Here is a 27,151-nt window from a genome sequence, read left to right as displayed (position 1 = left end):
AAGATATAAAATATATTCCTCATAAATTCGGAAATTATGAAAGATACAGGAATTTAGGAATATAACAGCTAACCTTGCCCTCTTTTGAATTCCAGGTCCTCCCCTTAGTAGCTCTGTGAACTTGATTCAGTTATTTACCTATTCAGTTCTATAGTTTCCTTTTCTGTAAAATGGGAACATCTTCTAAATTCCAGGGTTGCTGGGAGAGTCAATGAGATGGTATAATATCAAGTGTCTAACTTTGTGGCTGGTACTTCAATTCTGCTGTTGCAATCCCTGTTATTTTCTGAACTAGAGGAATGATCAAGTGAGCATCATTACCAGCGAGCTGGCAGAGAGGGCTTTGGCGTCAGATGGGTCTGGGTTTAAAATTCAGCTTTTTGCAGTTTACCAGCTGGCACCTTAGGCAGTGCCACTGTAGGTTATTTCTTCATCTATAAAATGAGGTTAATAGAATGCACCTTTCAGAACTGGATGCAGTGATCAACAGGGACACCTGCCTGAGCTCAGCAAGTAGGAGGTTTGGTAGCTGTGATGACGTGGTCACTGCTTGCTGTCATTTTTTTGTTTTTAAATACTAGCTCACAGTCTGTTCCCTTGAAGTGTGTAAATTTTAAGTTCATTTATAAAGAATTCCACTGAGAAAGGAAATGTTACAGGTTCAACGACTTGTTGTGATTAGATACTTTATCAGGAAACTTACTGCACATTCATTTTCCCCTTTGTTCTGTCTCTGCCGCAGCCTCTCAGTTAGCCAAGTTGGCCAGAACTTCACGTTTGTGCTCACTGACATTGACAGCAAACAGAGATTCGGGTTCTGCCGCTTATCTTCAGGAGCCAAGAGTTGCTTCTGTATCTTAAGGTAAGGAAAATGGCTTTGGCTATTGGCTAGTTCTGTGAAACAATGTCAGCATTTGCGTTGTTCTTCTGTAATTAAATTTTCCAGCTGTTCTTTTTATTTTCCTATCTGTTTCCCAAAAGTCACTGCACTTGGGGCGAAGGACTTCACAGTGTTGTCCTTGCACTTTAAGTTCTACAGATAATTGTATTTATTTATTTGTATCATATCCCTTGGGTGGGAAAAGGGATCATTGCTTCTGGGGAGTGTGTAGAAGCTGGAGAATCAGCATGGCTTCAGTTGCTCCTGCTGTTATCTGGAGCTGTCAGAAATTAGCCTGTTAGGCTTTCCCTTGGACATTTTGTGTATGTAAGATTATTAATAAAGTATGTGTCTGTAGCTCAGGACGTCTTGCAGACACTGATTGTGTCCTTCTCAGAGTAACACCCCTGCCCCCTTTGGGTCAATGAGTGAGTAACTGTTTCCCAACTTGGCTCCCTCTGTAGAGGTTTGAAAAAAGTGCAGAATCCTGTAAGAAGGCTTCTTTAGGTCTTCTAAAACCCCCTTCATACACTAGAATCATACTTGCTTACTGCTCCATTTCCTCTTGCCAGAGACGTAAGGCATGTTCTGGGGTGGGAGGATGTGTGGAAATCTGATTTTGGAGCTGCTGGCTCTGGGCTCCTGCTGGGAGCCTCCTGGGGGGGAAGTAAAGGCATCCCACACACCCTCCTCCCCATCTGCCTCGGTTAAGTAGGTGTCAGAGGGGCCTGCCTCCTGTCTCTCTCTGCTCATGTGCAACAGCTCAGGGCAGGACAGCAGGGAGGCGCCCCTGACAAAACCCGGGTCCCCAGGCTTGGGGCTGGGGATAAGAGGCCAGACCCTCTATGAATTCCAGAAAGGGTAGTTCTCTGGTGTACTAGTCTCTGCACTTTCTTCTCCTCCTCACTAGGAAGAGACCGCCCCTGCCCCCCAAACACACACACCCTCACACCATGAGCGGGTGAGGGCTGACTTTTGAAGTGCCTGAGCTCGATAACTGTCAGTCGGGACTGCTACTTCTGCGTTTCTCTACACAAATCTTATTATCATTATTATTTTTAATCAGTGAAATCAACTTTCTTCTTCATCAAGCATAGCATCTAATTTGGGCCCTAGAGAACAACCGCTGGAAAGGCCTTAAGAAGAAGGGACAAAGCCGGCTGCTTGTGAGGCTGCTGTGCTCACGCACACCTCAGTAGTCTAGGCCCAAGGATTGCCTGCCCAGGGTATTAGACTCTGATGTAAATTACCACTTACTTTTTATTTAACAGTGTTTTTTTCAAGAAAATTTTCTCTTCCATTTTTGTCTAATGGTATATTTCAGCCTTGGCTAGGACACTGCATATTTATGTAGTCATTCAAAGGAGATGAGGGTTTAAACCACGTTCTTGAAGTTTTGCAGAAAGGTTTTTGTCCCATGGTGTTTTGGGTTGTGATGTTTCTTTCAAAGCTTGGATGTGTGTGTTGGGGGAAAGGGGACTCTTGAATTGCCATTATTGCATTCTCTCAGCAAATTTCAGAGAGTGAAAATCTGTTTATTTAAAAATTTAAGTTTAAAGATTGCTCGCATCCGATTCTGGCGTTTGACTCTGTGTGTCTACATGTAGGGCCATGGATTTCATGTTTGCGAGAAGCTAGTTGAATAGCCTCTTGCTGTCATCATTTAGAATGAAAAATAACAGCAATTTGTGTGTTTTCTGTCTGTTATACTAGCTTGGAACTATGGAAAAAAATTTGGTGGGTTAATTCATTCATTTGTTTGTCAGCCCTTAATTGAATGCCTACTATTAGCTAGTCCCTGTCCTTGAAGAGTTCCCAAGACGAGCTGGGGAGACAGATGATTATGCTATAGCATGCTATATATAACACATAGAACGACCCCATGGCATAATGTCTTCTTACTGTTGATAATCTAGTGCCAGAGGATAGTGGCTGTAGTTAAAAATAGTCTTCTGTGAATCCTGGGACATGAATTTCATGGGTATTTAACATGAGGGCGGAAGGCTCTCTTTATCTTATCCACCTTTTGCTTATATACAGGGCACACGAAATGGCACTTTCCCTGTGCTTGGTTTGGAAACATTGCTGGGCCGAGACTAGCATATGAGTGGAACGGTTTCTGTTAACCCTGGATGACTGGTTGGTGACATGTCCAGTGGAGAGTGGAGAAGTCTGCCAAGAGAACATGGGTGGGATTTGGGTCTGGGTTACATTATAAGTATCATCCTCTTTTGCTGTTTGGTCTCCTTCCTTTAGTTAACCTGTGTCTTGAGGTCCAGTCATCTTTCTCAGTGTGCCTAGTACTATAGCTCAAGTCTGCTCGGAAGCCACCTTTACTTTTGTTTTCCATTTTTTCCCATGAGGGATGTAGTTCCTAGTGATGGCATCCATGCAGACATAGCCTCCACTGTTCTAGGATTAACTTCTTAGGGTCACTTTCTTTCTGGCTGCTGTCCCAAGCTCATACGCTTCCTGGCCCATATGAGCGATTGGACCTTTCTGCCTTCACACATTTACCCATCCTCCCAGACTCAGCTTGGGCACTTCTCAGAGTAGCCTTCTCCAGGCAGAGGTAATCATCCCATCCTCTAGATGCACCCAGCATGCTTTGCACACTTCAGTTACACACTCATAAGCCTTGATCTTCCTTTGTCTTTCTCCTATTGAACAGTTAACTCTTTAGGGGTAAAGACTGTGTCTTAAACAACTCTGTATCCCCAGCACTTAGTGTAGTGCTCGACCAAGATATTGTGTGCATGGCCTTCAGAGACAGGGAGATCCGTTCCATTCGGTTGGAAGAACAGGAAACGGATACTGAGGGCTCTGAGTGAGAGGACAGGCCACATTGGACACTAGTTCAAAGAGAAAATATGAAATCCAGTTATTGGTTCATATTACCAAACAATTCATGTTAGTCATAAGAGGTGCACCTTTGAGTGTCACAGTGGAGATTCAATGACACAGTGGACAGACATTATGTCCATAAAGGACTAGGTCATAAGTATTTACAAAATTTGAACTTAATTTCACAATGAAAGGTTCTTAGACATCCTTTATTCAGTATAACTTATTAGGTTCATTGTGAGGGGCATTGTCCTTCCCCCTAGAATGTAAGCTCCATGAAGGCTTGGAATTCTTACCTTTGTTTGTTTTGTTCACAAATACACCCAAAGTGTATTTAAGAATGTCTGCACATAGTAGACACTTAGTAAAACTTGTTTTATGAAAGATTGAATCTCTGAGTTTTTTTGTTTTTTTTTTCTGTTTTTGCTGTATGCGGGCCTCTCACTGTTGTGGCCTCTCCCGTTGTGGAGCACAGGCTCCAGACGCACAGGCTCAGCGGCCATGGCTCACAGGCCCAGCCGCTCTGCGGCATGTGGGATCCTCCCAGACTGGGGCACGAACTCACGTCCCCTAGCGTTGGCAGGCGGACTCTCAACCACTGCGCCACCAGGGAAACCCTCTGAGTTTATTTTTAAACATTTTTTCAAAGTTGGTTTGAACTCTTGTCACCAGCTAACCTTGACAGAGATGTAGTTGTACTGAAGTATAAGTCTTGTTAATGAAAGTACCGTGGTATATAAAGTCAAATGCACTATTTCTTCCCACAATTGACTGGTTCTCTCTATTAAAGCATTTTAATTTACCTTGAGAGTCACCATTATATTATTTAACTAGCTGCTAGTTAAATAATCTAGTTAATACTAGATTAAAAGCACCAGCTAGGAGAACAGGAGTTACGGGTAAGTTAGTTGTTCTTCATTATAAACCCAGGAATCTGAGAAAGTATTTTAGCATTTTTAGATAGCACCATCTGAGTCTAAGATATAATAAGTATTTACCTCTGAAATCTTTCAAATATCATAAGACAGAGTGACCTAAATCACTTTTTTTGTGGCTTCTATTGTCCAAATAACACATGCCCCGTCAAGGCTTAAACTGTAATGAAATATGCTATTTATAGCCAACTTCTGGTTTTGGATGAACAGAAGGAATGCCAGAGTTCAAACCCATAACTGTATTGCTTGGGGTTGGGGGGAGTAGATTATGGAAGATAAGCCATACAATATTAAATTTCTTTACTCTTTATAAAGGAACTTTAAAAATATTTGTGTTCTACAATTTTCCCCTGTATATATAGGGATCTTATTTCAGCTCTTGAAAAAGCTTGAGTAACTATCTTTATACCCAAATAGGATTGTTCAGAACCTATTATACATTTCGGGAAGAAATAACTTGTTTCATCAAGATGGTATCTAAAATTTTTTTAGTTTAACATTTAAAGTTTTTATTCAATTAGTATCTTTGTATCTAGTATATACCAGGAATGAGCAATGTATAACACGTGGTCTTTGGCCTTTATTTACCTCGGGGTCCCATAAAATAGACACAGAGATCTAGCCCCAGCGCTCCATGTGAGAACCTTTTAGATGTCATATTCATCCAAGATTTTGGTGAGCTGAATTTTCTGAACTTGGTATTACAAACTGAAAACAATGTATACTTTTTGTCCTTTACCAAATATAAAATTGAATATATTTCTGGGTGCACTGTTCCCAGGCCACCTCTGATTTTGATACCCACTTCCCATTTCACTTCTACTACCCTTACTGTCTTAGGAGCCACTTAATCTTTGGGAAGGGACTCTGTAAACAAGTAATTAAAATATAATGTGATAAGTGCTATTTTAAAAAATATGTATGTGTAGGGTTCTTTGGGGTAACAGATTAGGCAGCGCCCATGTCTGACTTGGAGAATTAGAGAAAGTGTTGCTGATGGGTTCCAGTTAAACTGGGTCTTAGAGAATCAATGGGGGCTTGCCTAGAGGAGAAAGGGAGAAAAGCTCTCTGGGCAGTGAGAACTGGTACACAAAGGCCCAGAGAAATGAAAGGTATAGCAAGATGAAAGAATGATGAGAATTCTGATGAGAGGGTGATAGCAAGAGATGATGCCATAAAAGTCTTGGGGCCAGGCTGTGAAAGCCCTTGTGGGACATGCTCAAGATTTTGGATTTATCCCATAGAAAATGGTGCGCCATGCGATGGTCTGGGGCAGGCGTTAGAAATATTGTTTTTACACCAAGGGTAAAGTGGCTTTTGTACATGAAATTGCTATCTACACAGGCTTGGGATTTTCTGGTTATTGTTAGAGGGATGCTGCACATCACTTTGGGAGTAACACCTGATTTAGATTGGAATTTTCAAGCCTCAACTTTAGTTGTTTTTTTTTTTAAAATTATACCTTAATGAAATATGTTCCTTGGCCCTCGTTGGGGAGTTATTGTCCTTCTTCCCATGCAAATTGGCATGTGGGCTTATGTTTAAACGTTAATTGTGTTAAGTGAGAACCATCCTCCTTCTGGAACACTTTCTGTCTTAATGGCAGGAACAACTGTCGCATCCTTTTTTCATCTGTATTGTGCTCATTTCTACTATAAACAGGAAAGCTCAGTTTTCACAGAGAAAAAGAAGCTAGAAGTAATAGAGTCTGGTTTTGAGAACTTTGGCTTCTCTAACTGTTCCAACACATACAGTTTAGGAGAAAAATCAAAGGACTCTTTCCTTAGGCAGGTGCAGTGGCAGAAGCCCTTTTGGATTGTGTTTTAGCTGCTTTGGTTTAAAATAAGTCTATGGGGGATGGGGAGGCGAGTTGGGAAGGAAGGCTGTGGGGACAGCTCCCAGATTTTTACCTTGAAAGCAGGTGCTGCTGAAATACTCCAGAAACAGATGGAACCTCCTATTCTTGTTTTAAGCTATTTATGGTTGTCTCGCCTGAGGGTATCCTGCTATACAAAAATGCACAGCCTGATGTTTGAGGGCAGTTTGGGCATCAAAGCTGGGGCCCCTCTGGGAGAAATCAGCCTTTCTTCCCAATGCCTTAAATGCCATTTGGGAAACCTGGATCTTTCATACTATTTAACAGAAGACTTTCCTCTGGTTTTCAAGTGTTTCCATCTCTCTGGGGCTGTTTGGTTTCTTTTTAATTCCTTCCCTTACAAGTACGATGGGTACAATGTTGTTTTCTGGATGGTCAACTGGGAGAAGGCCTGATTGCTACGCAGATTATAACTCCACTCATTGTGGGTCCTGGCACATGGCTCTGTCAGAAACTGAACCCATGGGATGGGGCTTGCAGAGGCTCTGGTTTACTAGGCCTAGGGCCCTTTCTCAGAGTATTTTGAAAGGCTTGCAGGGGGATGTGTTCATCAGAACATCACTTTGTGGGAGGCCGTAACTTTTTCTTTCTTAATTAAAAAAAATGAAGTGGTTGGAGAATGTTGCATGTTTTATTGCCACACAGATGCTTTCATGCTTAGAAATGTATAATCCTCTAGGGAGTCACAACTCAACAATAGTAACAAGCTGTACAGTTTTAAGAAAATCACCTTTAAAGAGGAGAAAGGAAGATAAATAAAATTGCCCTTGCTCTCCTAGCAGCCTGCTGTTTGAGGGGCTGGGAAGCTGGACAGTTGGAAGGACAGGTGTGTCTTCTGCACCAGCAGCCAGCCTCAGGGCCGCCCACCATAGGAGAAAGCTTCTTTTCTCCTCCTGGTCCTTTACAAAGGAAACCAGCCTGTGAGTTGTGAGTATTTGCAAATCCAAGACTTTGGCTAAAAGAAAATTTTCATTTTGAGATTGAATGAGTTGGGCATTACAGTAGACATGGTATCTTCTCACTCTGTTTTGAAGGCAGAGCATTCATTTTCCTAATGCTCACGAAGCTTAGTGTAGGGCAGCAAGTGAAACCGCCCTAGGAACTCCAGGAGTGCACTTTTTTGTTGTTTCCCCTCCATAGCTTATTCATCTTGCTGCCTCTAGCAACTGCTGCTGATGGCTAATGTTATACCGTTTTGTAGATGGATAGAGTTAAGTCAGGAGAGCTCACTATAGAGGATTTGGAAGGGAAGGGAGGAATCAGCATTTATTTAATATGCCAGGTGGTTTATATAATTCTCATTTATTCTTATTGCAACCTTATGAAATTATCTCCCTTGTAGAGATAAAGGGCTGGAGACTGAAAGAGTTACAGTGACTTGGCCAAGATCTCACAAAGAGTAAGTGAAGGAATTTGGTTTGGAACCTAAAATCCAACCCAGAGCTCATACTCTCAACTGCTTTGGGCTTATTGCCATACCTTTATTTTGTGTCTGATTCAAAACTTCAAGTTTTATTTTCTTGCCACTAAGCAAGCTTTACGGGTTTCAAAAGTTTGTTTCTCGGGCTTCCCTGGTGGCGCAGTGGTTGAGAGTCCTCCTGCCGATGCAGGGGACACGGGTTTGTGCCCGGGGCCGGGAGGATCCCACATGCCGCGGAGCGGCTGGACCCTTGAGCCATGGCCGCTGAGCCTGCGCGTCCGGAGCCTGTGCTCCGCAACGGGACAGGCCACAACAGTGAGAGACCCGCGTACCACAAAAAGAAAAAAGTTTGTTTCTCTTCATACATATTTAGATAAAAGAGCCATGATCAGTTGTTTGCCTTTGCAGAATGATCTCAGAGGTGAGTTTAAAGAGCTCTTAAGAATAATGTACTACAGCCCATCCTCATTTTATATATGATGAAATTGAGACCTGTTCCAAGTTCTTTAGCTGGCTAATAGCAGTCTTCTGACCCCCAATCCAGAGTCTTGTCCAGGATATGGCAATGATTTTTCCAACTCAGGAGAATAAGCCCGAGACCACCTGTGACTAAGGTTTTTCAGGACTCAGTAACCTCCAGTTAGCATCAAAAAGTCACATCCGCTTTTGGCCAGCGTCATTGCAGTCTGTGTGGACAATCCAACCATACTATTATAAAGAAAATGATACAATTTTGTTTAAATCTGATGCAGGGTATGTTTGAATGGAAAACCAGTAAAACTGATCCTGCTTTCTGAGAGAAAGAGAGTCTTAAGAATTCCATATGAGGGACGTTTTTTGGGAGACAGGGAAAACATTCTATAGGAGAGGCCAGTTGGTGCTTTTTGGTTGAGTCTGAGTGTCAGCAATTTTTATTGGACCTCCCTGCAAGCAAACCACCTTCCTACAACAGCAACAATAAGCAGAATGTATTTATTTGAGCCTTATCTTTGCTTTTCACTGGGCAGGGGGTAGAAAGGAAAATAACTCAATATGCTTCACACCTAAAATTGCCCTTTGGATCTAAGCTGCACTCTTATTTTAAGAGCAAGATAGATTTGTGAATACAAAGAAGAGTCTGAATTTAGGTTTTCTGGCCCTTCCAATGATCAGTTTTAGAAGCAGTAGGAGGCCTAACATTTATCCCTCGTGGAAAGGCCCCGGAAGACTGAGATAATAGTGTGCCTCTTTACATCATTTCAAACAGAAAACTCATTATGCCATCTGAAGTTTGAAGAGCCCACAATTCTTACAATCAATTATGAGTCACTTATTTTTAAGCTGTAATTTTTTTGAGATTATGAAGATATACTTCCTCATTAGAAGACTTTAGAAAATTTCAGAAAAGTAAGAAAAGCAGTCTATCATCTTATGACTTTAATAATGACTAGATGTGTTTCTTTCCTTGGATTGGGATCATGCTGTAGATATAGTTTTCTACCTAGCTTTTCCATTTATCATATTGTAAGCAAGCATCTTTCCATATCATTAAATATTCTTTCCTGAGAATCTTTTTGACTGTATAACTTATTTTTGTGAGATTGATTTATAGGGGAAGAAGCTCTTGGTTATCTTAAAAAAAAATTTCTTGCTAAGACTTAACATGCTTTTAAAAAATGGATTTGTTTCAGTGAATTTATCATTCAGCTAATTACTTTGGTATTTTTGTTTAAAAGAAAAGCTCAACTACTTTTTATCTTAACGTGTGAGCTATTACCCAATTCTTGACAATGAAGAATAATTATTAACTTATGAAAAGTGAACATAAAAGTATGGAAATAGCATCAAAAGTCTTATTTAAATCAAATGACAAATAATGTATTTAGTTTACTTTTCCTATTTTCACTTTGACATATCTTCAAAGTAATCCTTTTTATTAGTGTGAGTTGTGTTGTAAATTGCAAAAATAATGTAGCATATAGGGAATGCTTTTAAAGTTACATAGCAATATAAATTTTGATTTTTAATATATTCTGAATGAAAAGAAAGTATATGCATCTTAAAACTTTATGTAGAGATAACTTAGGGAATTTTTAAACGTTGTAGGTAAAATTAAGTTCTGTGCTGTAGTATGCAATGGAAATTGAATAGGTGTTTATTTCTCATTCATGGGACATGTAACTACCAGTAACCTTCAGCAAAACTAAGGGCAGTTGTCCTCTAACTCAATTCACAAGTGTTAGACTGCCACTATGGAGACTTTTAATCCCTTACCTATAATATAAAACAATATTTATTACAAAATTAATTCTGAGAGGCATTATTTATGGTTTCTAATCCATTGTATTTCAGATGTCTTTGAAGTAAGGTGGGTGGAGCTTTGTATGTGGGGTTAATTGTCCCATTGTTCATTTATTCAGTCTGGTATTTTAACTAGCTCTTTATGTGTATTAATGAGCCCAAAATGCAGCAAAAATGCTGGGCTCTAAAAAAAACTTGACATTTTAAAACTTATTTAAACGTGTGGTGGAAAAAGAAGTTGAGTGAAATTCAGTGTCCTGTAGTTTTTTTGCCTGAGCTCCTAATGACTGGTTTCCTTTAAAAAATTATTTTTTATTTTTTAAATTCTAGTCCTATAAGAAAATGACAAGTTTTTTGGGGGGATAAAAAACTAAAAGCCACACACACACAAAAAAAACCCAAGTCAAAAAGACTCTAAAGAAACTATATTTGCTAGTGTCCAGTTTTCTGCTGAGCTAGGATTTTTACCATCATCTGTTTAAAAAAAAACCAACACATATATAGTAATTTTCATTATCATTTTAAAGAAATTTTTAATTTGTACTTTTTCTTTTTTATTAGTATGTGGAAATATACTAAATGTTGATTATCCTCATTAAGTAAAGGTAGCCATTGTTCCCTAACTACCGGAAACAATACTTTTTATCGTTTTTCTCTTTATTAAAATTCCGCAGAGATTATACTTCCAGGTCTTTTTATTTGAAGAGATAGTTTAACTTTCATACAATGGGACTCCCTGACTTTGTCCTCTCCTCAGATTTAGTACTTAAATTGGAATGAACATTGGTACTATATTTGATTTCTTTTTATCTTCTTAAAAATTGGATTAATAATATAAAATATTTTTACTTACCCATCATTCATCTTTTTTCTTTTTTTAAAGGAATATCTATCTATTTATTTATTTATTGTCTGCGTTGGGTCTTCGTTGCTGCGCGTGGGCTTTCTCTAGCTTGGGTGAGCGGGGGCTACTCTTTGTTGTGGTGCGCGGGCTTCTCGTTGCGGAGCACGGGCTCAAGGTGCGCGGGCTTCAGTAGTTGTGGCACGTGGGCTCAGTAGTTGTGGCTGGCGGGCTCTAGAGCACAGGCTTAGTAGTTGTGGCACACGGGCTTAGTTGCTCCGCAGCATGTGGGATCTTCCCGGACCAGGGATGGAACGTGCATCCCCTGTGTTGGCAGGCGGATTCTTAACCACTGCACCACTAGGGGAGTCCCCCCATCATTCATCTTTGTCTCAGTTGTTTCAGTGGTGAATTGAGGATAGTACTAACTGAGAATTTTGTTGTGATGACTAATAAAACAGCACTTGATAAATTTCTTTGTGTGTTATATCTACTGTGTAAGTGTTTAACTACAACCCTGTGCCTTTCTTTTGTAAACTGTGAACTGTAACCTGCAAAGAGAAAGAGCACTGATTTTAACTATATGTACACACATAAGTATGTATACATAAGTGTACATATATATTATATATACTCACATAAGTACAGACTTACGTAGCAAATACTCAAGTAATCACTAAGTTAAGAAATTTCCAGCACCCAGAATAATATTTTCGCTTATGTATGTATCCCTGAGTAATATGGTATGGTTTTGTCTGGCTTGGAACCTGTATGAATTGAATTATACAATTTGGAATTGTTATTTTAAGTCTTCTTTTGTTTAATTTTTGAGATTTATCTATGCTGTTTCTTTTCTTTGCTATATAGGTGTTCCATATTGTATGACCATACTACAGTTTGTTCATACATTCAACTGTAGGTGGCCATTTGGGCTGTTTCCAGTTCATGGCTTTAATGAACATTTTTGAACAGATATCCTGGTACACAAAGGCACTAGGTTCTTTGGTGTATGGACCTAGGAGTTGAATAGCCAAATGTCTTGGGTACATACATCTTCAACTTCATTGGATAATGCCACATTGTCTTCTAAAGTGGCTATGCCATTTTATGGTTCTGCCAGCTGTGTATAAGCATGCTTCTAGTCCTACACTGCTTCCCCGTCTTGCTTTTTAAAGAAGACATGCAGCTTGCTATTCTCCTTTCACAAAGTCTGTGAGATCTAGGTGTTGTCCCTCTTTATTTCCCTAAAGATTAGTCTGGCCTCATTGTCTAAAGAGGCATTGCTGGAGAAAGAGACAGTGCTGGGGTTGGAAGAGGCAAGTTGATCATCTCTGACGTAAAACGAGCTGTAAGGTGGCATGGCATGAAGAGCATGGTCTGGAGTCAGAGCAGGACTTGAATCCTAGTCCAGCTGATGTAGAAGTGTGCTTTTAGGTGCTCCATTGACTCTTTTTGAGCCTTAATTTCCTCATATCTGCTTTTTTTGGGGTGAGGACTAGAGATAATATAGGCAAAAAATCTTGGTAAGGTAGTCACTGGTACCTTACAACATTACATAGTGCAGGAGTTATCAAAAGAAGGATAGACCAGTTGTAACATACACATGTCATTGTCATAGATGTGATTTGTGTGGGCATGTACATAACCAAATCTATGTGAGCCTGGTCACATCAACTTGAAGATGATACTTGGTGACCATGAGGTAGGCACATACACACTATGGGTCAGGGTGGAAAATGATGCAACATTCCTGGAAAACAATTGGCAATGTATATTCAAAACTTTTAAAATTATTCCCATTTTTGGAATCTCCTAAGGAAAACTCAAATATATGTATAGATACATGTATGAGGATGTCTATTATAGCACATAGAATGAAAAATTAGAAACAATTAATGGAGGGAGATAGCTAGGTTAATACCATTAAAATTATGTTTTCGGTGATTAATGACATGGAAAATATCTAGGACATAGTGTTGTGCAAAAAAAGCAAGAGATGAATTTTCATATATGATATCTCTATTTTGTAAGAAATTTATAGAAAAAAAACCTGGTGGTTGAATATCAAAGCATTAACAATGAGACTAGTTAGGTAATGGGATCACGGGTGTTTTAAATTTTCTTTTTTGTATTTTTTAATGAAGTAGTTCTTGCAGTTTTATCCTGTCAAGTTCAATCCAAATATTTATTGCACCACAGTTTATGTGTTTTTTAATTTGGAAAAATGATAACTACCTTCATATAGAACATGATTCCCAGTATAGGATGCCACAAATGGTAGTACTTTAACTACCAAAATGACCACTGATGCTCTAGTATGTGTTTTTCTCTTCTTAAGTTTGCAGAATGGACTTGAGCTCTGGAATAAGACCTGTGTTTCAAATCTTCGTTCTACTACTTACTAGCCATAGGAATGGAAGAAAGTCACTTCATCTTTCTGAGCCTCAGTTTCCTCATCCATAAAAACAGAAAATACTTCCCACAGTAGCCATGAAGATTAAATGAGATTTTTGGTGCTCAATTCCAAGTAATTATTCCCATGTTGCCTTGCAAGATTTAAAAATGCTATCAGCTATAAAGTGTACCGTAGAGGTAAAAACAGATTTTCAGGGGGAAAAAAGGGGCTGTATTGAATTTTCAGATTGATTTCACGAAGCATCTTGATTTTAGAAACATTAAAAATGAGTAAGAGTTCATCTTAATTGAGAAATGATTGCATTAATTTCACAGTGGGATATTTAGCACCTATCCTATAGATTATCATTGTTTTACACTCACCTAGTTGACCTTTTAATTTTCTCAGAAATTTCTGTTGTATTTGTGTGAAAGGACTAGGAACCTATTCCCAATTCGTGCCTCAAACCTGCTTTTTATGGCCTCAGGATCTCTGTCATAACCCGTTTTATGCTTTCACAAACTGAGCCCCTGGGGAGCTGTCTGCACTTTTCAGTGTGATCCAGCTGAATTCCTTCCCTTCCCCACTTGAGCCCTTTGATTTGCCAGGTTTTTGTTCATCTACCCTAAGGATGGACTGAGATTGCTGAGCACGGCCTCTCTTGTGGTGCAAAGTGAGAATTGTTTCTAATTGAGCAGAAACATGTGGAAGGATCAGGAATATCTCAAGGGATTACAGAAAAATTCCAAATTTGTACTACTTACAGCTTGTGTTTAGAACAGGGTCTGCTGGGAATAAATGTTAGTTAGTGTGGCCTGTGACCTTAAAAACTGTTGACATGGACTTCAGCCAGAAACTAGCCACAGACCTCCTTTGTTAAACTCATTCATAGCTCTTTGAAAACTCTAGTCAGTGAAAGTTGCCAGCTCCAATCTAAGCAGAGCCCTTTTTTTTTTTTTTCCCATGCTTTGGAAACAGAGGACGCCCCTTAACCAGCAAGGCTTCTTTAATAAGACTACATGGCCTTAAACGCAATTGGAATTGACAACTTCCTGGCTTGGGTTTGCCAACTGGCAGGGCTGTGAAGCCGAGGGGACAAACAGCGTTGGGGCGCTGTGCACTTGTGTTTGTGTATGTGCAGAGGAAACTGAACTCCAGAGCACTGCGATACCCCTTCACTCCAAAAGCAACACTGTGGCCTGAATTGGACACATCTTCCTAGTGTTCTGGCTGGGGTAGACAATTCAGAATTCTCTCTCAGCATAAGGAAAAAGAGAAAATGACTGCACTTTCTTTCTTTCTTTTTTTTTTTTTTTTGCGGTACGCGGGCCTCTCACTGTTGTGGCCTCTCCCGTTGCGGAGCACAGGCTCCGGACGCGCAGGCTCAGTGGCCATGGTTCACGGGCCCAGCCGCTCCGTGTCATGTGGGATCTTCCCGGACCGGGCACGGACCCGTGTCCCCTGCATCGGCAGGCGGACTCTCAACCACTGTGCCACCAGGGAAGCCCTGCACTTTCTTTTTGATGGCGATGATTCTGGCCTTTCCCTTCTTTCCTCAAAACCCTTGTTTTAATCTTTTCATCGGTGTTGTGTTGCTCAAATATAGAACAACACATTTTTGGATGGTACTCAGCATCCACTCTGGAGTTTTACTTAACAAATTTCAGTTTCTATCAAGCTGAAGGGATAGTCAGGATATCTCTTCGTTTTACTGGTTGAGGAAACTGAGGCATGAGGATGTTAAGCAGTTTCTTCTCCCTTGCTCTCTATCAAAAGGAATCTTAAGAAAAGTCCTTAAATGATTTGCTGCCCCTGCAAAGCAGCATAGTAATTGAGACTAGAGACTAATATTTTCTCTGGTTTTCATCTTTAATCCAAAGACTACATTATGTGAATTTAACGACAGGGAGGCAAATAGAATGTTTAGAAAAAATGAATAAGTTAATCAGACTAGAAAGAGAAAGCAGTTATTCTGCTTACAAAGTCGATTTATTTTAATACTGTAACATATTGATGGTGGCTAGGAAAGCTATCTTGGTTATCAATTGTCATCCTGAGATATACAATCATATCAGTCTATATCTCTGTCTACTTGACTACTTGTTAAATTTTGGTTGTTGGAATATAATATTTATTTCCAGTTATGCTGTTGAAGTTGTTATTTTTAACATAAATACTCCAGCAAACTTATCACTTCTAAAAGCTGCTGAGGTTTGGTGTGATTTCAATCAGGCATGTGTGAGGAGAAAAAGGAATGTCACATTGGCCTAAGAATCAATGGCACATAGGCTAGGAATATGGAAACTCTACGAAGAGAAATTATATAATTTCCTAGAGACTTTGTAAGAATTTAGATGTGATTAAAAGAGAATGCATGAGAGAACCTGATCTATCGTAGGTGCTCCATAAGTATTTGTTGAATGAGTAAAATTGGTAAAGGAAACTTATTTCCCAGTCTCAGTATTTGCCCGTTCACACACACACATATAATATCTCTTCCTCAAAACCCTTACCTTAGAGCATTTATTACTCCCACAGAAGGTAGATGATGCCCTCATATTTTAATTACCTAAAGTTCTAACACAAAGCTTTTAGATTTAGTCAGAACTAGATTCAAATTAGCCACATGACAAATCAAATCACTTAACTTTTTCTGATCCTCATTTCCCACATCTATAAAATAAAGATAATGAGATCTACTTTGTAAAGTTGTTAACCTATAGGTAAAAATGTTATCTGAAACACCTGATTTAGGCGTTAGAAACACAGAATTGTTTTTCAGAAAGGAACTTATTTTCATCATTTGTTTCTCTCCTACCCTCTATCAGAGGGAGTCGTAAGAAAAGGTCTCAAATACTTTGCTGAGTCTAAGACTCTCCCTGCTCACACAGGGAATGTAGTTACTCTGAAGACCCAAACTCTAAATACAATAGAAAATCTTTATTAGCCTATGGAAATGATGGTTGTTTTCTGTGCCTATGCGCTATACTAAGAGTAGATTAGATTGTTAGAAAATATATTTAGATAAATAGATGATTAAGAAAGCCAGATTCTATTTTTCCTTGCTTTTTGTCAGTTAAGAAGTTGCTAGTAATTTTAGAACGTTACACAGTACAGAGAATTACATAGAATTCTTTGAACTTGTGTTGAGTTCCGTTTCACACAGGATTTCACTGTAAGTGCTCTCATTCTTAACCACACTTAAAGGTTGTTTTACAAGTATTAATTCTGAAGCTCTCCCCCATTTGAACTGATGAAACCGTTGGTTTTTATAACCTCTCTATTTATTATGTGAGTCTCAACCTTGGTGTTTTGTGTGAATAGCAAATTATATGAAGCCCTTTTTTCTGTCTCCTACATTCCAGGGGTTTAAGAATGTGCTCTGAACAAGGTGGAGGAGGGTGAACAACTCTCATGTGTAGAAGAGGGAAGATTATTTGTCAGATTTTATTTTAAGGGAATATTTTCCCCTAAGAGTTCATAAAATAAGAGTATGTCATCTTTTCTTCTAAAGATTTTCCCCCTAATGCTACCTCATTTTCCAAACTTTCATTAATAGCTCTTTGCAGCTGAAGCAAATATTTTAGATCTTTCTTGTACTCTCCTCCAGCTGGGAGTGTCTCTCACACATCAAAGGCAGATATGAGCCTCTCATTAAAAGATACTATGAGTTCATCATCTCAGAAGAGTGGGACCTGAAAACCTAAGATAAGTTTCAGCTACAGGTCCTATCTAAGCTGGAGTGAGATTTTTCCGTGGTTTACCACATTTCTTTTCTCAATTTGTCACTCCCAGATGCTTGAAAGTCTGGTTTTCTCTCTTGGTTTTATTATATCTGAAGATTATCCTTATTCAGAATAGGAACTTAGTTGTAGGGCTTAGGAAAGATAAATGCTTTAAAATTTATTTTTAATAGGAAAATAAAGAATCCTCACACTTAGGAAGGAAGCCCGAAGTTTGCTTGTTATTTTCTCTCCCTCCTCTCCTACATGTGTTTTGTGCTAGGCCTTCTTAGTCCCTCACTGCACTAACTGTTCTAGGGTCTATAAGGGAATTAATTTGAAACTTAAGTCAGCTCTGAAAATTCTAGAAATCCCTCTTTTCCTACCTTTTGCTAATGAAAAGCAACACTGAAATCAGAGTTATTCAACAGATTTCTTGAGAATATGGCAGAAAACTGGTTATGTCCTTCAGATTTTATTTTTGAAAGCATTTCTAGATTAGGGTAAAGGCTGGAATGTTATACTCTAGCTAAAAGACATACTAAATGTTTTCAGCTTCTTTTATATTTATATGTGCACAAGCATACATGTGAATGTGTTATAACAAAATATTGCAGGTTTCATCATTTGAGTAATAGCCACAGCAAATCCAGATTATGTTTTTTCCATAGTATTTACTTTCCTTACTTTGGTCATTTTCAAGCTCTGTGTTAGTATTTTCTAGCCAAAGGTGAAAGTTGTCCTCAGATAAATATTAGGATGGCCTGCCTGCCAAATCCTAGGCAACCCAGTGAATTACTCTCTTTGATAGTAGAAGGGTCTAGTTCAAGTTGCTCTGAATGGCATTTAACTATAAAACAATAGCCTTAACAAAAGTTGCTGGTGTCCTTCAAATTGTTTCTGTACCAGTAGCCAATTCTTTTGGCACTTTAGGATATGAGGTTTGTTCCATTAATAATTTGGAGTGCAAGTTTTCAGAGCATTACAAAGCCAATGAATGGAGGGGCGGGGGGTGGACAGAACAGTATATAGATGGATTGAACATGCATGAAGTAAAAACTGAAAAGCAAGCAAACAAAAACATCACCTCCCCCCCGCCCCCCCAACACACGTACACACGCACGCACAAACCCAGAAGCTGTTGACTTGGCAGTTTTTCATTCTTTATGGCTCTAGGGACAGGTTTAAATTGGGATTTTTTTTTTTTTTTTTTTTATTCTCTTGTGCTGTGTTGAACCGGAAGGCAGTGTTTGATGTAATCTGGCCCAGATGTCAGCAGTGTGCAGCTTTGTGATGATTATTTATCTTCAGGTTTTTACTTTGTAAAAGGAGAATCAGCAAACAGTTGTTTAGCATCATAAGTTTTATTCAGTGACTGTTTTTGAGATTCTGTGTGAGTGTACAAACTAACGTAGATTAGTTTAAATATGCTTTAAATGTAATTTCATTTTAGCTATTAATCTTAAAATCCTCTGTAACAAATGCTGGTTACGAGTCCCCTGATAAATGTTAGTATGTTTAGCGCTTTGCATTCTGGATATTGTTCCTCTTATTTCAGTTTCTCGTTCTTCTAGGAAGTTTTCTCAGCTAAGACCATCAAAGTGGTGGGCCCTTTTTTTTTTTTTTTTTTTTTTTTTTTGCTGTACGCGGGCCTCTCACTGTTGTGGCCTCTTCCGTTGCGGAGCACAGGCTCCGGACGCGCAGGCTCAGCGGCCATGGCTCACGGGCCCAGCCGCTCCGCGGCATGTGGGATCTTCCCGGACCGGGGCACGAACCCGTGTCCCCTGCATCGGCAGGCGGACTCTCAACCACTGCGCCACCAGGGAAGCCCTAGTGGGCTCTTTTAAATGGTCTTGGAAAAAATTTTCTCAGAATGTTAATTTCCCAGGATATTTGTATTTTCTGGTTACATAATAGCTTAGAATGTAAATGGCAAAACGTCAGTAACAGTTACCAAATAGCAGTCCATTTAGTCACTTGGATTTCAGGTGTATTTGTTTTAAGAGTATTGTTTTCAAAATATTTCCAAAGGATGGGAGTTGCTCAATCCACTGTTTGCCCCCTTTGAAGTGCTATGATGGCTGCTAAATCCCCTGAAGAAAATGGAGTTTGAAATCTCTTCCTGGGACATCCTGTTATCATAATACTATTTTAAAGATCAAGGGATGCACATGAAAAATCTTTGCTTCTGTTATGTTTTTTCCAAACACAACTAGGTTTTCTTAGTAAATTTAATTCAAACGACACAATTACATAGTGACTGATTTCAATTCAAGGTTAAATTTTTAAATATTTTCCATATTGATGCCAACAGTAATTCTAACCTAGTATAATAAGAATTCTAACTCAGGCAGGATTAACTACTATACTCCCTTAGCTCACCTCACTGGCTTTAATGAAATTTTTGTCTGTCTTAAAAATGCCAATAAATTACATTGACATTCTATAACTTTAAGATCAATAGCATCACAGCATTGGTAGTTAATTAAGCCAGTCTTCATTGGCAGCAGTGTAGTATATAGGAAAGATTAGTTTTAGGACTTGGGTTCAAGTTTTGTATGTACTTCTGCTAGGCCAGGTGACATTGGGCAAGGTGTCTGACCTGTATCAACCACATCTATAAAATGAGGGAGTTGGACTAGATAGTTGTCAATGTCCCTTGAGACTCAAATTTTATGTGAGCTTTTTTTTTTTTAAATTCAAGTCATCTTATTAAATTCCAGGGAGTTCATTAGGGCTTTATTGCTATAATTCATGTTTCTTGGATGATTCTTTCCTTATTCCCCTGAATGCTTTTGAGATGCATGATCAGAGGGATTCTAGAAGTTTTAGTATGGTCTTGCCAATGCATGGACGTATTTAAAATTTTTTTTAATTGCTTTTGATTCTTAGCATTTTTGTCACTTTTAGATGGAACATTAAATATGAAACCTCTTTCATTCTTAAAGTAGGTAGGGACAGTGGATCTACGCTATTACTGTCTTTCCCCTAATAGCTCTCCCTGGGGAAACTAAGAGGGCAGGGCACTTTTTCCTTGCAATGTTGTAGAATGACCTAGCCTGGAACCCTTGCGTAGTAAGAGAATAACCACTGGATCAAGAGAGGAAAGACCTTGGATCTGGACCCCACTCTGAGACTCATGCACTATGTGCCTTTGGGTAAAGTGCTGGGGTTTTCTCCCTGTTTAAAATGGTAAATGATAATGTTAGCCCTTCCAAGCTCACGGTACAGCTCTTACAGATCATCTTTTCTCAAATACTTACTGAGACATCCTTTTCATTTTTTTTCTTTGTGCTTTTAGCCTCAATAAAGACAAAATTGCTATTAGTATGTATAATTATTGTAAGGAATTTTATTTCTCATCAGAACTACATGTCCAGCTATGAGTATAATTGTAGAAAAAGTGTGTTCTAACTGTCTTCAGTGATTTTTCTAAAAGGTGGTTTTGGGAATTCAGAATTCTTGGTTAATAATAAAACTTATTAAAAGGAAATATACCTCAACACTTACCATTTTGAAAGGATAATTTATAGAAGTTCAGGTAAATACCGAGTGCTGTGTATGCAGTGAGGGTGATGAGAGGAGATCAGGAAGCCAGCTTCTCAAAAGTCTGCAGCATCTTAAAGCTTCTGGCAGTGAGTGCTGTGATAGAGTAGAAACAGAGGAGCTTTGGAATCAGACAGGTTTGGGTTTGCTTGCCAGCTGCCCACTTGCCAGCTTATGATCTTTGTTAAGTTACCTTGCTTCTTGAAACTAAGTTTTTTTTTCATCTCTGAAATTCAGATATAAGGACCCACCTCAAAGTGTTGTTGTATGAGATAGTGTTTGCAAATCAGCAGAATCCTGGTAAACAGTAGGGGCTCTCTGTGAGTGGTAATTACTCATTCCTCCCTGGATGAACAGGTTTAGAGCATCTAGAAACAGTTATAGTAGGATTGGAGTATTTTAATTTTCATCAACTGGTTAATATTGGGAAGGTCACTGAGCCCTTAGATGAATGTGTCCTTTGATTTGTCCCTTGATTCTCCTGGGGAAAAAAGCCCAGAATATAAACTCAGAAGGTTCAAGTCCCAGCTCTTATTTTTCCAGCTACATCTCCATGAGTGTATCCTAACTTTTCTGGACTTCTTTTCCTCCATCTATATGATGAGGACAATCATAAGTCCTTCAAAGTATTATGGGTATCAGATAATAACACATGACACTTCTTTGTAAGAATTGAATTGATCTCTATACAAGTTTTACCTGGTGACCAACTTGAAACCTAATAGGGCTTTTTTTTTTTCCTCCAGCTTTGTTCCCAAGCCCTTCCCTTTCTTGGGATGTGTTAACATAAGAGAATGAGACAGAGATTTGCCATAGTAGAAGCCCATCACGTTTAGGGAACTGAGTGCTCTGTATATTCACATACATTATCTTATTCAGCCTTTACAACAGTTCTGCAAGGGAAACATTATCTTTATTTTATAGAAGAGGAAAGGGAGCCTTGGCAAATAGTTACTAGCTAATAAGTTAATATTAGTTATTACTATTATATTGTCAGTATTTGAAGTTAGCTCATCTGATTCTAAAATCCATATTCCTCTTACTTTTATGTGCTGCTTCCATCACATACTTTCTGCCTTATCTGACTTAGGTTACGGAGACATTTATTGGGTGTCTATAGGTGCTGGGTATTGCACTGTAGGCACTGGTGATGCAGTATTATATAAGACACTCACATTAACCATATTCACATGGCCCAGGGTCTGAAGGCAGACACATAATTAAACAATAAGTTGTAATATTGAGCCCTGCTAAAGAAAGCACAGGATATTAGATGGCTATGTAAATGGTTCATCATCTGTGTATATTGAACACTTTCCTCTGAATAGTTGACTTCTCTTGGTTTCAGGTATCACAATATAATCTTACATTATAATCTTAAAGTAGTTCTGCCTTGGGGGTGAATGTAACATCGTTTATTTCCATAATTTTAAAAAAACTTGCTAAAATATGCATAAAAGTAAGTAACAGCTCATATTTATTAAATGCTTACAATTTGCTGAGTGCTTTCCATGCATGCTCTCATTAAATCCTCATAATAACCTTGGGAGAGGGCACTATGGTCCCCATGGTACAGATGAAGAAACTGAGGCTTGCAGAAATTAAGTTGCTTGCCTAAAGTGATACAACTAAAAAGTGGCAGAATTCTTCTGATTCCAGAGCCTACATTCCTAAACAAATTCAGTTAGATAAGTGTATGTATTAGAAAAGTTTAAATCTATTTCTTTTTCAAAATTAAGAGATACCATGACTTTTAATCCTATTTTGTCATTTTTAGTTTACAGAAAATTCACTTTTTGTAACATACGGTTTTATGAGTTTTGACAAATGCAGGGTCACATATCTACTACTGTAATCAAACTAGAGTTCCGTTAAGTCCTTACAAATTCCCTTTGTAGTTAAACCCTCCTCCTATTCCCAGCCCTGGACAACGACTGATCTGTTCTCCATCCCTAGAGTTTTGTCTTTTATAAAATGCCACAAAATGTAATCATATGATCTGTATCTTTTGGGGACTGGCTCTTTCACGTAGCTGAATGCGATTAAGTTTCACCCATGTTGTGTGTATCAGTGACTCATTCTTTTTATTGTTGAGTAGGTATTCCAGTGTATGGCTGTTACAACAGTTTATTTATCTATTCACAAAGGATGTTTGGGTTGTTCTAGTTTTTATGATGATGAATAAAGTTGTTGTAAACATTTGCATAAAGGTTTTTGTGTGAACACAAGTTTTTGTTTCTCTTGGGATTGCTAGATCATATGCTGAGTATATATTCAGTTTTACCAGAAACTGCCAGACTGGTTCTCAGAGTGGCTGTATCATTTTGCATGTCTACCAGCAACGTATGAGAGTTCCAGTTGCTCCTCATTTTCACTAGTATTTGGTATTATCACTATTTTAAAATTTTGGCTATTCTCTTAGGTGTTAGTGGGATCCGTTGTGGTTTTAATTTGCATTTCCCTAATGAGTGGTTTATTTTAAGCATCTATTCAGGTGCTTATTTGCCATCTGTGTATCATCTTTGGTAAAGTATCTGTTGAGTTTTAAGAGTTTTTAAAGTATTCTTGATAACAAACCTTTTGTCAGATATGCGATTTGCATATGTTTTCTCTGAGTCTGTGGCTTGTCTATTCAAAGATTTTAATTTTGATTAAGTCTTCATACATCAGTCTTTTATGGATCATGCTTTAGGTGTCGTATGTATTGCCTAACTTAAGGCTACAAGATTTTCTCCTATTTTTCTTTTTTGGAAGTTTTATAGTTTTATATTTTACATTTAGGTCTATGATCCATTTTGAGTTATTTTTTTCAAGGTATGAGGTTGAGGGTTTTTTTTTTTTCTTCTTTGCATACAGATGTCTAGTTGTTCCAGCACCATTTGTTGAAAAGTCCATCCTTTCTCCATTGAATTACCTTTGCACCTTTGTCAAAAATTGACTGTATTTGTGGGATCTGTTTCTGAACTCAATCCTGTCTAAGTGTCTATCAACACTAGACTGTCTTGATTACTTTAGCCTTGTAGTAACTCTTGAAATCAGCGTGAGTCTTCCAGCTGTGTTCTTTTCAAAATCGTGTTTGCCATTCTAGCTCCTCTGCCTTACTACATAAATTTTGCTCTTTTAGCTCCTTGGCTTTTGATATCTACAGAAAATCCTACTGGGATTTGGATTAATACTGGGTTGAATATGTAAATCAGTTTGGGGAAAGTTGACATTTTAACAAAATTTTCAGGTCTTTCAATCCATGAAACAGTACATTTTTCTCTTTAGGACTTCTTTAATTTCTTTCTTTTGTGTTTTATAGTTTTCAGTGTACAACTCCCACAATATATTGTTAGCTTTATACCTAAATGTTTCCTTCCTGTTTGTTGTTGTTGTTAATGTAAATGATACAGTGAAAAAATTAAATACTAATTTTTCATGACTTTCCCACTAATTTATAGGCTTTGTTTTCTGAAAGTATTTTCCCATCATTTAGGGTCTTTAGCAAGTAAAAGATTGTTTCTTTTTTTTTTTTTAAAGAAGATGTTGGGGGCTTCCCTGGTGGCGCAGTGGTTGAGAGTCCGCCTGACGATGCAGGGGACGCGGGTTCGTGCCCTGGTCCGGGAAGATCCCACATGCCGCGGAGCCTGCGTGTCTGGAGCCTGTGCTCCGCATACGGGAGAGGCCAAAAGAGTGAGAGGCCCGCGTACCGCAAAAAAAAAAAAAAAAAAGAAGATGTTGGGGGTAGGAGTTTATTAATTTATTTTTGCTGTGTTGGGTCTTCGTTTCTGTGCCAGGGCTTTCTCTAGTTGTGGCAAGTGGGGGCCACTCTTCATCGTGGTGTGTGGGTCTCTCAGTATCGCGGCCTCTCCTTGTTGCGGAGCGCAGGCTCAGTAGTTGTGGCTCACGGGCCCAGTTGCTCCGCAGCATATGGGATCCTCCCAGACCAGGGCTCGAACCCGTGTCCCCTGTGCTGGCAAGCAGATTCCCAACCACTGCACCACCACGGAAGCCCCCTCTCCATTTTTATTACCTCGCAGGGCTAACTTTTTTGAGTGATGGGTATCCTTTGAAAATCTGCTGAAAGCTCCAGCAACTATCTGAAAAAAAAAGTTTTTGGATGTCCTTATAAAGTTTTATAGACATTAAGGCTTTTCACAAAACCCTTTCTATGGTCTCTGGAGCCCAGGTTAAAAATCCATACTCAAGACCTCCTTTTTTTTTTTTTTTTTTTTTTTTGCTGTACGCGGGCCTCTCACTGTTGTGGCCTCTCCCGTTGCGGAGCACAGGCTCCGGACGCGCAGGCTCAGCGGCCATGGCTCACGGGCCCAGCCGCTCCGTGGCATGTGGGATCTTCCCGGACCAGGGCACGAACCCGTGTCCCCTGCATCGGCAGGCGGACGCTCAACCACTGTGTCACCAGGGAAGCCCAAGACCTCTTTTTTATGCACTAATTTTTTTCCCCCCAAGTTATCAAAACCACCCAGTACTGTATTCTCTCCTTTGACACTTGGAGTCAACACTACCTATCCTGGGTGCTTGCCTGTGGGCAACTGGTAAAAGCCTGAGGCTCTTCCTTCTACTACTCTTCATTCATTCTTTTCATCCTTTCATGCTGGGTACTGGGGATTCAGCTATGAATAAAGCCCTATCCCTGTCCTCAAGGGCTTCACGGTCCAGTGCATTTCGGAAATAGCCATGCTTGGAATGGCTAAAGTTCGTTCAAATGATGTGGAGTAGCAGCACGGAGTAGTGGAACAATCTGGATTCGTAGTCAGACTTAGATTAAATCTCAGGCTAGTTATTATTGAATTATCCTAGGCCTTTGTGTAGAGGGAATAATGATATTAACACCTGTCTTACATCATTTCTAAATGAGAGCTTTTCTTGGTAAAATGACTTTTTCCAGAAATTTAATACACATAAAGACTTCAGAAGAATGCCTGTTGAAATCTAAGCCTTTAATAAAGTTTAGTCATTATTAGCAATTAAAACTTTTTATTCAACAAATATTTGAGGGTGAGTGAATGCTGTGAGTGGGGACCTGTTAATGGAGACAGACATAGAAAGAAATGTCATAGTGCAACCGAAACTTTTTAAATTTGAGGTCTAATAAAAATATCCAGCGAGATTTTACTTAAAATTCGTTTAAATAGTGAGTAGAAATTATACTTGGCTGTGCAGTTTTTCTTCCTTGCTAAAGGTTGTGCTTGTTTTTCTTTTGTTGTTTGCTGTTTACCTGTTAGAATCCAGTTTATAAGCGACCGCATAGGTATTTATTTCCTCAGGAAGAAAACTGCCTCAGGATTTCCATGGCATAATTTGTGACAGGATTAAGTTATGCCACCTTTGAAGTCAGTCACAGCCTGAAAGCACAAGAAGTTGTTTACAAAGGAGCCCATCGATTCTCCCTCTTTCTCTGGAAGCATCCGAGCAGTGAGACTCGCACAGTCTGTTTGGCACAGTGGCTGCTCTCAGCTGGCCTGGGGCCCTCCTGCTGCTGGGCAGAGAGGATGCGCCAGAGCTCTGCTTGTAGCTGAGCAGAGCCCACCTGCAGGTCTGCTTGTGGTTAACTGGGGGCTTGCAACTGTGTACCACAGCCTCTGGTTTTGTTGTAATATCTTGTCCTTAATATTTTCTATCTGGCCAACCATGACCTCTAAAGACAGACACAAACCAGGGTTTGAATTATGAGGAGTGTGATGCTAAAATGCTTCCAAATCACACTCTAGAACCTGTAGTCATGGGCAGCTGCCTTTGCATACTGGAGAGAAGGAAACTTTTCTCCAGTTGGTTTGCAAAGCATTCAGTCACATCAAAGACCTGAGCCACTCAGCTTTTAAGTGTCTTAAAAGGCTTTGTAAATTCTGTCTCTGAATGTCGCTGAATTTTAGCATTTAACTCACAATTATGCTACTAATATTGAAACTTTTTGAAAAAAAGTATAATGAGGGTCATGAGAGAGTTTTATATTCAACTTCTAAATTTTTAGCCATATCAAAATCTTTAACAATTACTGAGGCTTGGGGCATACTTAATTGGTGTCATTGCTCTCTGAATGGTATTACAATTGCAGGGATGTTTTACTATAGACTTAGAGAACTCATTGAAACTGAGATCTCAAAAATGACTAAGAGTTGCTTTTGGATTTCTCTTTGCTAAGAATTTTCTTGTAGATAGATTTGTTAACGGCTTTTGAGCCAGATTGAAGTGGTATACAATAAAGCCAATTTCATGTTTTTGAGTCATTAGAAATCAATTTAGAATATTAGTCAAAATTAGAATGCAAGTTCAGATTTTGACAATTTTGTATCAGCTGTGAGAGCACTGGGAATTGATTTGTATTTTTACAGCTTGATTCTTACAGGAATTGCTAACAATCTTTTGTCGTTTTATTCTTAGAACATCCTTTAGACTAAGAAAAATGAGT

General features: G+C 39.0%; 1 protein-coding gene across 5 annotated transcripts in view; it reads left to right on the top strand.

Annotated features, from left to right (window-relative positions):
* The window catches only part of DENND1A (DENN domain containing 1A), a 541,841-nt gene that overhangs the window by 180,030 nt on the left and 334,660 nt on the right, over nucleotides 1-27,151 (top strand). For 4 of the 5 annotated variants that reach the window (XM_012532876.3, XM_033427225.2, XM_033427223.2 and 1 more), the window contains one exon: nucleotides 743-862. In XM_012532876.3, the coding sequence (XP_012388330.2) occupies nucleotides 743-862 (120 nt within the window). Of the gene's footprint in view, nucleotides 1-742; nucleotides 863-7,877; nucleotides 7,935-27,151 lie in introns of all 5 variants that reach the window. The other variant, XM_049711433.1, reaches the window with a different exon arrangement.

Source organism: Orcinus orca, chromosome 6 (assembly GCF_937001465.1).
Source record: "Orcinus orca chromosome 6, mOrcOrc1.1, whole genome shotgun sequence".
NCBI lineage: Eukaryota > Metazoa > Chordata > Mammalia > Artiodactyla > Delphinidae > Orcinus > Orcinus orca.
This window is presented reverse-complemented; position numbering and strand designations above follow the sequence as displayed.